General features: G+C 32.8%; 1 protein-coding gene across 1 annotated transcript in view; it reads left to right on the plus strand.

The window, feature by feature from the left end:
* The window catches only part of CADM2 (cell adhesion molecule 2), a 391,593-nt gene that overhangs the window by 307,659 nt on the left and 70,833 nt on the right, over nt 1–13,101 (plus strand). The window contains exon 8 of the mRNA XM_052638191.1: nt 605–724. Within this exon, the coding sequence (XP_052494151.1) occupies nt 605–724 (120 nt within the window). The remainder of the gene's footprint in view (nt 1–604; nt 725–13,101) is intronic.

A 13,101-nucleotide genomic window follows, 5' to 3' on the forward strand; every position in this document is an offset into this window, starting at 1 on the left:
TACATTAACACCATTTTTGAGAAAAGGAAAAGCAAAATAATAGTAATAATAATAACAGTTGGCTTCTTTTTTGTTTGTGTCTAAAGATTGCTTTCACCCTATTTCCTATCATTGTTTGCCTAAAAATATCAAAAAATATTTAACATGCATATACTCACCCATCGTTAATGTTTATTTAATCTTATATGGTGGTGTTATTTGTGTATATTTTCTGTTGTGTTGTTTCTTTGTTTACTTCTTTGACAAAGCATGTCAATTTTTGTTTTACCTATCTGTATTTTGCTACTGCATGTCAAACATTTTAAATGACTCAGTGAACAAATGAATTCTTGTCATTTTAAATTTCACTCAAAATATTGCAAGCAATCTGCTTATCTTCAAACATTGCTCCAGGTTTTTGCTTTGTGTAAGAGCATGAAAAATAAGTGAATAAAAAATGACAAGAACTGTGTGGTACAAGGAGCTTTGTACCAGATAATCTGTTTAAGCCTGTTAAATTTAAACCTAAATAAGATATATGTATTTATAATTTGAATCATTTATGTTTCTGTTTTGTTTGCATGATATGATTTTGTTTTATATTTTGTTTTTTTCCACTCACCAGATGTTCCCAACACTTTGCTTCCCACTACTATCATCCCCTCCCTTACCACTGCAACAGTCACAACCACTGTAGCCATAACAACCTGCCCAACCACATCTGCAACAACCAGCAACATAAGAGGTACGGTATGCTTCTTTGTTATGGCCTAGAAAACACGTTAAATAGAAATTTATAGGGCTTACTTTTTTAAAGAGTAGAGGAATTGAGATCCAATTTTACTTAATTATAAGGAATAATTAAATCAAGTCAGTTACTGTCAGTTAGGGTTATTGTAATACAATATAAGACAAGATGGTATATTTTAATTTTTCTTAGTGTCATATGATTCACGAAAATGTTCAGAATATAGGTAAAAAATATATGAAGCTCTGAAACATTGACAATTTAAAATGTGAACATGGGAGCCTTTTTTTTTTTTGGTACTTTATCTTATAAAAACAAGCAAAGAGATAAGATGTTCAAAAATGCAGAGGTAGTTTTTGCTTTTCTATGACCCTACTTTAGTGTTAATGATTTTTTATTTCTCTGCAACCAGATTAAAAAGCCTGCAGTGTTGAGTTTGTTCTAAAATTAGCATGACAGGGGTCATTATAAGTTATTTACCACATAGAACTTTTAGGTATATATTTAACATATCATCCTAAAGTGATTAGCTGAGTGGAGCTACTTCTTGTAATTAGAGAGTGTTCCAGAAGCAAATGTTCTAGGCTTATCCAGGATGACAGGAATTGACGGTTGGCTCTAGGAATAATTTCTGGTGTCTGATTACTAATAAGATGTTTTTCTGAAGCACAGCAAGCAAAAAGATATTGAAGGAATTCTTAAGGGCAAAAAAAAAACCCAAGAAATCATTATATCATGGTTCAAAAACATAAAAAAAAATATTTCTGAGTAGTTAAGTCATTGTTAGATAATGAAGAAATGAAAAGTTTTTTGAGATTTTTGAGCACATTATAGAAACACACGATTTAAACTTTATTTCTGTGTTCAGAGACAATGTGTCCTATTTAAGTCTGTCGTTTACTCTTATACATGGTTATACATGTTTTATGTCATGTTGGCTGTACTAATATGTGTTAAATGTAGCAACTTAATTTGAGCTCATAAGGACTTTACAAAAATATATATCTAAAGTTTCATCAGGGATACACTTAACATTGTTTTCACCTATAAAGACTATTCAATTAGACTTCTGTGTTTCTTAGAATTTTTATTAATTCTCAGTATTATGTTGAGTTGCTGCTAGCTTTTACTTAGTGTTTGTAGTATTTTTTCTCTTGTTCCAGAAAAATATTTTAGTATCTGGTAAGTGTTCATTACGTTTATTCTGTTATGTAGGGTACAAGATTGATAGCTAAAACTTGATGGTGATAACAATAAAAATCATTAAAAATACCTAGTATTACTAAAAAAAAAACTGTATTTGATTTAAATCTAAAAGTAGAAGAGTTTAAAGATCATTCTTATATCAATGTGTATGAAATGGGTGGGAATATACTAAAAATGAAGAAAAAAACACTTTATGATAATATATGAAATGTAAAATATCTAATGTTCTACTTTGCTTTACTTATTGTTTTTCTAAAGATTTTTACAAACAGTAATTAAGATGAAATGTAGCTATTGCTTACCCACAAAATCTCAATGGTAATGTTAAGTTCTAAGTGTACAAAGAAATCACTTTGATGGAAAAGGCTATGTTGGTTTAATTTTTTTAAAAAGACATACTTAAAAAAAGTCTAATTAATTTCTTCAATGAGTATTTGTTAAATACCTGTTATATATATTATAAAAACAGCACTATGCCAAGGCTAAAATTATGGATATTAAACATATTGTATCTAAAAACACTAGCAAATTAATGCATTTTCCCCTAAATAATCAGTACCTGGGCTTAATTAGTTAAGGCATTCATATCTTTTGCGAGTATATGTACATTAGGCCAAAATAAGATAAAATATTTTATTTCAAAGTGAAGTGCTTAACAACGTTTTATATTTATTCACATGTATCTTAAGTGAATCTTACCGGTTCCATTTTAATCAGCCTGCTAAAAATAAATCAGTTTTCTGCTTTTTCAAGTAAATTCATTTTTTAAAGCTTTCCTAAGATGTTTTATAAACTTTACACCATGAAATTTAAAAATTATAAAAAAACTGTTTTTCCTTCAAAGGAACACATGAATAAATAAACCTCAAAGAAGACAAACAAACACACAGATACACACCATTCCCTCTTTCTTTACTTAACAGTTGAAACATGTCATTTTTCAAATGGCATCAAGATATGTGAAAAGAAAACATTTTATGAGTTAGGCAATTCATAGCATCTATTTTATACAGAAAAAAATAGTAACACTGACATCAAATGTTAGTATAAGTCTATTTTCCGTGCTAACTTCAGCAAACAACTGGGAACTGAAGAAAGTCACCAAGCATGATTAATGTTCTAGTCCATATTTGAGGGAGTTGGGAATTTTGTCAATATATAAATATTTTATGATTTTTGCACTCTGTTGCTTATAAGTTATATGATATTCACTCAGCCATGCATTACCTATTAAATTAGAGCTTTCAGATGCAATTATATTTTAGTGGAATTCATTTATTTATGAAATGGCAAAAGATGTTACAAAATTATCATTTAAAAGATATCATAATAAAAATATGTTGTCTAAGAAAAGCTAAGGACTAAATATTTCCAGCTTGCCAATTTTTTTAAAGTTTATCTGCTTCATCCCTGTCTTTCATTTAGTAATCTTAAGTAAACTAACTATATTTAATCTTATTAGCTTTAAATATCATTTCTTCAGATTTCATAAATACAACATTTATCTCTATCTGTACAGACATATTTAATAAGTTACCACAAATAAATCACCATTCATATCTCCATTTCTACTCTTTCACCACCCCTGCCATTGCTAGGTTTTCTTCTCTATGATAAACATCCAGTTTAAAAATGAAGAATCGTTCTGCAGCTGTATTAAAAATCAAAATAAAATAGAACAAAATAAGCTACTCAAATTGTCAGTTATAACCTCGAGAATTTGCACATCTCTTCAGTTTGTACATGAAATGCATCCTCGTGTGCAGGAAGAAGGGCTTCAACCATAAGGAAGAAAGCTGGCAATTAGCAGTATCTTGTTACAAATAAGTGTGCTAAAAGAGAGAAAGGAGGAAACCTTACCAAACATGGGAAAGACAGAGAATAAGCGAGTCCAGGAGACATCTTTAGGTGTGAGCTGTGGTTCTTCTGTTTACACAGTCTTTGGTCGTAAATGTTGAACCAAATTTAGTACTTGCATTTTCATCAGAAAAATGAGAAACACTCGATTCTGATTGTCTTGAGGACTGGATAATATTTAGAGTTCTGGCAACATAATCAGCACTCAATGTATGACAATTATTGCTTAGTTCTTTTAAGTAAAATGAATATATTCACGTTTGCATCATACAATTAATGAAATTGTGTATTTTTCCTACAGTAATTCTAGTTTTGACAAAATTATTTGGTGTTAGTGCACTGATTGCATTTTAATTTCAAACCTACTTTTAATTAGTTAAAATCAAATAATAAAATGGCACTAGAACATATGGAATTTACCTATCCTTGAATATAACAATTAAGAAATTGTCTAAGAAGTTCATAATATTTTTGATTTATATCATATATCTAAAATCTGAACATTTTATAGATCTCTCAAATATTTTTCATTACAAAACATCATTGCTATAGCACATTTTCTGCTTATAGAACTTGCAACTTTTTAAAGCTAGTGGCCTGATTAATGCTATCAACTAATTTAGAAGATATATATCTATATATCTGTATCTATATCTATCTACCCATCCATCTATCCATATATACTTTTTTATGAATTTGGGGTTTTCTTATCACTTTAATAAATTTTTAATGAGATAAACTTTGATGAGTTAAATATGATCATTTACAAAATGCTTCCAAATGACCTGATGTGATTTCTAGAATTAATATAATTTTTGCATGGTATGCTTACTTTGAAAGCATTTTTAATTCTTTAAAATAATGTCTTTACTTATTCACTTATTTTTAGCTGAGCTGGATCTTCCTTGCCATGCAGGCTTTTCTCTAGTTCCAGCAAGCAGGGCCTACACTTTAGTTGCAGTGCAAGAGCTTTTAATTGCGGTGGCTTCTCTTGTTGCAGAGCATGGGCTCTGGGGCATGTGAACTTCTGTAGTTGCAGTGGGCTCAGTAGTTGCAATTCCCAGGCTCTGAGCACAGGCTCAGTAGTTGTGGCACATGGGCTTGGTGCTCCACAACCTGTTGGATCTTCCTGGATCAGGGATGGAACCTGTGTCTCCTGTATTGGCAGTCAGAATCTTCACTACTGAGCCACCAGGGAAGCCCTAAAATTTTTTATCATATTGTATATTTTCAATTTTATATAAACTATCTCATAATCTAGGCATCTTTAACAGCACCCTCATTTACAGGTCATGATATAAAGATTTGAAAATTCAGGAAACATGTATGAGACATAGTGAGATAAATCAGTGATTATATCTATTTATTATGATTTTTAAAAGTAGAATTCAAAATTGAAGCCTTTGTGCTTACCAAGACAGAAAAACTCCTAAATGCCTACTTATCTGTCTCTGCCTCTTTAAGACTGTAAGTAAACTACAAGTGCAGAAATGAAATGACATATATGGAGAGAAGGTATAAAATATCTAATATACTCCCTGTCCTGTTCAAATACTTCATGCATTTCAATGTTTTAGATAGAAAAAAAAAATCCTAAAAGTGATGATGACGTTGTTTATACAATCCATGTAAAAATCCAAATGAATTATTGGTTCAAGTATTGATTTATTTTACATCAGACTTAAAAATGGAAAACTAATTTTTTGTTAATAAAATTGTACAATTTTGCTTATGATTACAACCAATTTGTTAACTATAATGAGGTAATTGGACTGGACCTTACTGCAGAATGGGCTTCCCTGGTGGCTCAGAGGTTGAAGCGTCTGCCCGCAATACAGGAGACCTTGGTTCAATCCCTGGGTTGGGAGGATTCCCCTGGAGAAGAAAATTGCAACCGACTCCAGTATTCTTGCCTGGAGAATCCTATGGACAGAGGAACCTGATGGGCTACAGTCCACGGGGTTGCAAAGAGTCAGACACGACTGAGCAAGCTCACTTTCACTTTCTTTACTTCAGAATGGCACTGCAAATTTTTTTCTTTAAAAATACATTTTTTAAAAATTTACCAAATCAACTATTATCAAATTATCTACAACCATAAAAATATGACCAATATAAAAAAATTTAGAGATGAGTTACTGTTTTGGTCCCAGCCTATTGATAGTGATGCTTTTGGCTATGACTGCTTGAGAAACTTGCCTCAGCTCCTGTTGCGTTTAGGAGCACCTACAGGCATTTCCTGATACTGAGGCCAGTAGCATTGGACCAGCCCTTGTTCTTAATATGGTCATTGGATGCCCTTCAGCAAAAAAAAAACAACAGAGAATGTTGAGGAACAAAATTACTACTCACAGATTCTGAAGGACCACCTAGAGAAATCACGGTTAGAAAGACACAGCAGACTTGGTCTCTGGCTTTATTAGAGTTCAAAGGTGGGGTGTCTAGAGTTTTGTGGACTCACATCATTATTGTTAAATTTGAATTGTTAAGAATGGGAATTAGGCATAGGAAGGGAGAGCCAGTTTCTCAAGGTGATCAGTTGTCTGGGTTATCCAGGACTTTCTGAAAGTAAGAAGTTCACAGGTGGGGCAGCCTAGTTCCTTACCTGGTTGTTTTGCTAGGCTGACAATGCATTTATTCAAGATGGATTTCTTTTGAAGTGTATATCTCTGCAATCAAAAGCTCAGTTTCAAGCATTAACTTAATGTAGGGTTTCTCTGGTGGCTCAGAAGGTAAAGAATCTGCCTACAATGTGGGATACCTGGGTTCGATCCCTGGGTTGGGAAGAACTCCTGGAGAAGGGCATGGCAACCCACTCCAGTATTCCTGCCTGGGAAATCCAATGGAAAGAGAAGCCTGGCGGACTATAGTCCATGGGATTGAGAAGAGTCAGACACGACTGAGACTAAGCACACAACACAACTTAATATAAATTCTTCACAATTAAATTACACATTAATTTTGTTAGTTATGTCTGAAAATGTAATATCAAGTAAAATATTTTAGATTATTCAGGTAGAATTGAATGAATTTAGCATACATCTACAGTGACTATAGCTCCACTCTAGGATAAAAGGCCAATAATTGTTAGTCCATATGCTGCCCTTATAATTTAAAAATCATACAAATCATACAAAAATTGATTATTTAAATGTTTATAAACCTAGGAACATGTTTGGCTATTAAATATAATCCTATTAAGTGTATTCCCAAAATATTGCTACTTGAAAGATCTCCCTTCTCTAAAGATTTCTTGAAGCAATCTTAGTTACTTGTGGAAAAAAAAAAATCATATGCATGAAGCTAAGCTGTGTTCAATGAAAATAAATTGCTTAAGTATTTAGTTTATGCCAGTATAGAGAAATTGAGATGAATTGTAACATTCAACTCATATTTAATGTGGGCATTTTTAGTGAACTATAATTGCCTAAAATGTTGTTTGTGACATAATAGTTTTGTATGCAGATTCTTTACTTCAGTTGTTGTTTTATTTCTCTAGTTTCAAAATAAAATATGCTAACATAAAATAAACACAAATTGCATACCTGAGCACATCAAACCACTGTCTGAAGCATCTATTTAACTATGTCAAGTTAAAAAGCAATAATGATCTGACTTGTGCTTCTAAAGTCTATTTCCTTTATGTCAAAAAAATCTAGTCTATATTTTGTTTTTATTTGGTTTCATTAATGTGTGCCCTCCTCACTCTTTTGGCATAGATACTTAAAAAATAGAATATAAAGTGATAAAGAAACATTTTTCAGAATACAAGAAAAAGCATCCTAGCACTGAGAAAGAATGAGTGGAGTAAAATCATTAAAGCTCTGATTTGTAGAATAAATGCATTCAAATAGAGCATTTGCAATGGTAAAATATATCATCTTGACACAGTTAAATCCCTAAGTGTGCAAATCAAGAAATTGTTTATGAGCTTGTATTATGAGTGTTTAGCTATTTAAAATGTTTCTGATTTTATTGGTGGTAATAAAACACAATTTGCATGGTGTTGTGAGCTTTTAAAAATTAAGTGTCAATATGTTGGGCTTTTCTAAGCTTGGAAAAAATTAAGTAATAGTTCAGTCTCCAGATGGTCCATATAGAGGGACCTGCTTATCTGCAAAAAGACAGGGTTCCACATTTAGACTGCTGCTGCTTCTAAGTTGCTTCAGTCGTGTCTGACACTGTGCGACCCCATATACAGCAGCCCACCAGGCTCCTCTGTCCCTGGCATTCTCCAGGCAAGAATACTGGAGTGGGTTGCCATTTCCTTCTCCCATGCATGCATACATGCTAAGTCGCTTCAGTTGTGTCCGACTCTGTTCCACCCTGTGGACAGCAGTCCACCAGGCTCCTCATTTCCACAGGATTCTCTATGTAAGAATACCACAGTGGGTGGCCATTTCCTTCTCCAACCAAGTAGCTAAATTTCCACTAAACTTATACAAAACAATAATTATTATATAAAGTTGACTCTGTTTCAAAATTAAATATGTGAAACATAGTTCTTATTGGAAATAAGATATTTAAAATGCTTCTTTCTTGAAAAGAATAAGCACAGTATATACTTTGGAAAGAATAAGGACAATGTACGCTCACTGTCAATCTTGTTACAGGTACCAATATTAATACTGAAGGTAGTGACTACAGGCCAGACATGGGTGGGAGTGTTTACTCGGGGTCCTGGTCTCTTTGTCAGCTACGATCTATGCATTGGAATAGCAAAAGTGTTTCAGATTAGGTTATTCCAAGAGAGCCCAAGATGCTAAAGTTATTATTTCTATTCTAGTAGATATTCCTTGGAGTAAGAATCCCTTGTAATGTATAACCATTTCTGAATCTAAATGGAGCATTTGCCTTGGACTTGAATGAAGTTGAACTCTGAAAAAGTTTGAAAATCTTTAAATATTTTCTTATTCTTTAAGCAGTGAGGAAAATATTTGAAGAAACTGGTATTCATATTTTTCCCCATACCACCTAGTAAGGGAAGCAGAACACTTATGCTCTATTCTGTTTTCCAAGGGCATTCTTGTGGCTTGTACAATTTAAAACATCAAATATTTTTAAGAGTTTCATTTTAAGCTTATTTATTTCTTTGGCTTTAATCAATTTAAACAGAAATCTTTGTACCATTAGTTTATATTTCTTTTGAGTAAACAGTTCTATTAATATTGTTTCTACTATGACTGTGGGAGTGTCTTCACTGATTTTATGGTACTCTAGATTTAATATAATTTAATAATGTATACATTTCCTGCAAAACAACCTCTAAGAAAATGTTCCATAGTAGAATATGTGCCCTTTTCTTGAATTCATTTTATATAATATGCAAGTACATATAAATATTAATTTTAAAATTTCCATAATTATTATATTCCAGAAAGCACATCACATAAAATATTAAGACTAAATGAGTTACTTATTATTAGGAGGATAATTTGTCTTTTATTTAAAAATTTGGCCTGCATATGTGAATAAATGTATTTCTAGAACATCTCTGAAATTATTTTTAAAATCATTAATAAACTAAACAGGTTGTATCTTTCTTACTAGCCAATGAATTAAATTTATGAGTTGTGCCTTTGAAGCTGAAAAGATTGCCGGCATTGCCTTTGCTTCTTTGACACTCTACATGAAACACAGTTAATAACCTCCTGTGTAAGCTTGGAGAAACACTGAATTGATACTAATTATACCAACTTTGGGATAGAAGGTGACCTTGACTTCAGCTGGAACTTTCTGCCAGGACAGTAAATAAGAGCAAATGCCACAAAGCATGATTTCTGAAAAAGGTCTAACACAATCTATTAAATAAGTTCATGAAATTACAATAAGTACTGGGATAATTGTAATATTTTAAAACATCTCTTGCTTCAATAGTAAGTAGTTTCTTATTTCTTTAGATTTTAAATTATCTCCCATTAGTTTTCTGTACTCATTTAAATTAAGCTATGATCAGAAAATTAAAAGCTACTTGATGCAAAGTATATGTAAGGTGATTGCAGGGCAAGGAGACAGATTTTTCCAAATGTCTTCTCAAATACATACATAATATTTATACAATTTTAGTATCAGAATTGCTTATGCTGAAGTTGTGATAACACTGACTCTTAACTAAAGGCATGTCTTTATAAAATTATTAAGAAAAATGACTAAGAAAAAGCATTGTCCCAGTTAGGTGCACAGGTTTAAATTATTGCCAGGAAACCTGTCAAGACCAATGATATGTAGCAGTTTCACATAAAAATCTGAGTTAATAGTGTTAAAAGAGAGTCAATAAAGTTACTATAAATGCTAAGAGATGAGTAAAAACAGAAATTAAACTTTCTTCACCAATACTGTTTAAAGAATTACATTAGTGTAAAGGTAATTCTGTTCAAAGTGTTCAATAAAATAAATGGGAATACCCAATTTAAAACCAGTTATTTTTCAGTTTAGAAAAAGAGATGAACTCAAATATTCCCAGGCCCTTTTATTTTACCCATTAGTAAGCAAGGGATGCTAATCAATGAAAGATTAAGTAGGAAAGGAGAAATGAATTTTGAATTAACGTGAAGAATTGCATTAGATTCCCTGAGAAACATTTTTTTTTTTTCAAAAGCATTTGAACCATTTTTGATGTGTAAAACCAAGATTTTGTAGTAAAGAAGCATGGTGCTCTTCAAGGATAGTCTGTGTCAAACTAGGAAAATTACGATGGTCTTAATAATTTTATTTCCCTTGAAGCCATGTTTTCTAAATACTGATTATAAGATTCTTATTTTTTACTCATTAGATTGTGTGTGACTCAGGATATCAACAGGAACTGACGGCAGTCCCGAAAGGTAGCTAAAGGGTTTTTAACGAGGACACTTTCACAGAAATATAGGCAGAATTTGGAGAACTCATAAAGGAGAAGCACAATCAAACTTGTAATAGCAAAATGCTGTTAACCAGCCCTGGGCCTGAAAGACCAAAGTGAAGAGGTTATCCTGGTCAGAGAAGAACTGGAGCCAGAAAAGGGGTTGTATTTGCAAAGAGAGGTAGTCAAAGGATACAGCACAGGGATCAATTTCAGATCTCCCTCTCTTCTCCTGTCTTCTAGTAACTTTCCATTAATTGAATCCTTCTGAAATATCAGAGATTAAGTAATTTAAGTGGAGCAGTGCAGGGAAGTTGGATTTCTAGAGCACAGTTGAAGGCCAATTAAAAAAAAAAAGAATGAAGGATGGATTGGGGGAACAAATATAGCATAAAGAGTGGAAACATATTTAGAACATCATCTAATTTGCTTAAAATAATATGTAATTTGTCCACTAAGGGTGATTAAATGTCAGATTTTATTTTAGGTTTGGATTTCTCTCACAGGCATGCACAGTACGAGTATATAATAGAAAACAAGTGATGGGGCTAGAAATGATGGTGAAACAGCAGCCTTCCCAATTAATTTTAATATGTGATTTTCCTCTCCAGCCTAAAGGTAGAAAGAGACAACGCTTTAGATGATAGAAGGCAGATTATGAAGCTTGATAGAGTTGGCTTTGTTATTAGACACAAAGAAATCTAAAAATAGATGTGTGTATTATTTAAATAACTTACTTCAGAAGAGAAAATCATTTTTAATCTTGATGTAAAGAGTATCCATTTAATTCATTGAGTAAGTAGAGAGAGATTCCTCATTTGAAATAGTCTCAAATTTATGTGTATGGATGCAGACTATTTCTTTTGTTTGAATTAAGAACCTTGAAAACATTAGTTGCAAGAGGAAAAATTCTAAAAACGAGCCAGCCATAAATTAATAATAAGCTGATACAGATATGTCTTATTAACTTTCTATTTAAGGTATTTTCGTGTCACATAGAAAAATAATTTTCTGTCCTGAGATAATAGCTTTTCAGAATAGAAAATCATTTTCTTGAGAGAAGAATTTAGAAAGAGTGATCACAGTTTTTAACATATAATGTTATGTATCTCCCTTTGATGTCTTTAAAGTATGTGTACATTATTAATTAAGTTAAGTTGGTAAATTGGAAACATGTAAAATAAAAGCAATTCAGCTTGTTTTTACTCTAAACTATACTTGTTTGCCCAGGCTATAGCTGTGTCCCTTGGCATTTTACCACAAACAGGCCAGAACGTTTTGTTCAGAGTAGGATATTAGAATAGTTTTTCAAAGGGACCAAGAATGACAGTCTAATTTTTCTGGTATTTCTAGTTATTCTATCACCGAGTTTTGAGATTTAGTTGGCTGGCAATCGAGCATTGCATCTCAAAATGCTGCTTTAGGGAACCAAAAATGAATCTTCATATTTCTTACTCTTACAACTTAAATCCAGATATATTCCATCTTAATTCCAAGTTGGAAAAAAATGATATGTACATAAGACGGAAGTTCTAAGGGATCATTTTGCTACTTCATATTCATACTTCTGGGCTTCACTGGTGGCACAATGGTAAAGAATCCTCCTGCCAATGCAGGAGATGCAAGAGACGCAGTTCAATCTCTGGGTCTGGAGCTACAGCCCGTGGGGTTGCAGAGAGTCAGACATGACTGAGCACACATTTTCGTATTTCTAATTTCTCTATTCAGTTTGGTAATATATCAGTGCAGGAGTTTTCCTTGATAATTCATCAATGTAGGATTTTTAAAGTAATGATTTCAAAGAAATGATCCTTTACTAAAAACTGAAAATAGTGCACGACCCAATATTGATTACTAGGTTAACAAAATATGCCACATCTAGACTCAGTATGAGATGGTAACAGTAACTTCTGAGCACAGAATATTTTTCTGTCCCCCTGACTTGACCTCTGGACATGTGATCTCAGGCAAGTAAATTCATTTCTTCTTATCCTAGTGGGCACTGTCGGAGAAGGCAATGGCACCCCACTCCACTACTTTTGCCTGGAAAATCCCATGGATGGAGGAGTCTGGTAGGCTGCAGTCCATGGGGTCACTAGAGTTGAACACGACGGAGTGACTTCACTTTCACTTATCACTTTCAAGCATTGGAGAAGGAAATGGCAACCCACTCCAGGGTTCTTGCCTGGAGAATCCCAGGGACGGGGAAACCTGGTGGGCTGTCATCTATGGGGTCGCACAGAGTTGGACACGACTGAAGCGACTTAGCAGCAGTGGGCATTGTGAATTCTAAGGTGTTTCTTAAGTTGAGTCCTCCACCACTATTTCAGGAACCAGTCTAATTTCTGGTGTTTTAAAATGAGAACTTGTAGCTAAAATCCCTTTGTCATTCGAAATACTGTCAGTAACGTACTTAACATAATTCTTCACTTCCAACTCATTTCTGTTTGAATGTTCTGAAAAGCTAAAAGAT

Source organism: Budorcas taxicolor, chromosome 1 (assembly GCF_023091745.1).
Source record: "Budorcas taxicolor isolate Tak-1 chromosome 1, Takin1.1, whole genome shotgun sequence".
Classification (NCBI taxonomy): Eukaryota; Metazoa; Chordata; class Mammalia; order Artiodactyla; family Bovidae; genus Budorcas; species Budorcas taxicolor.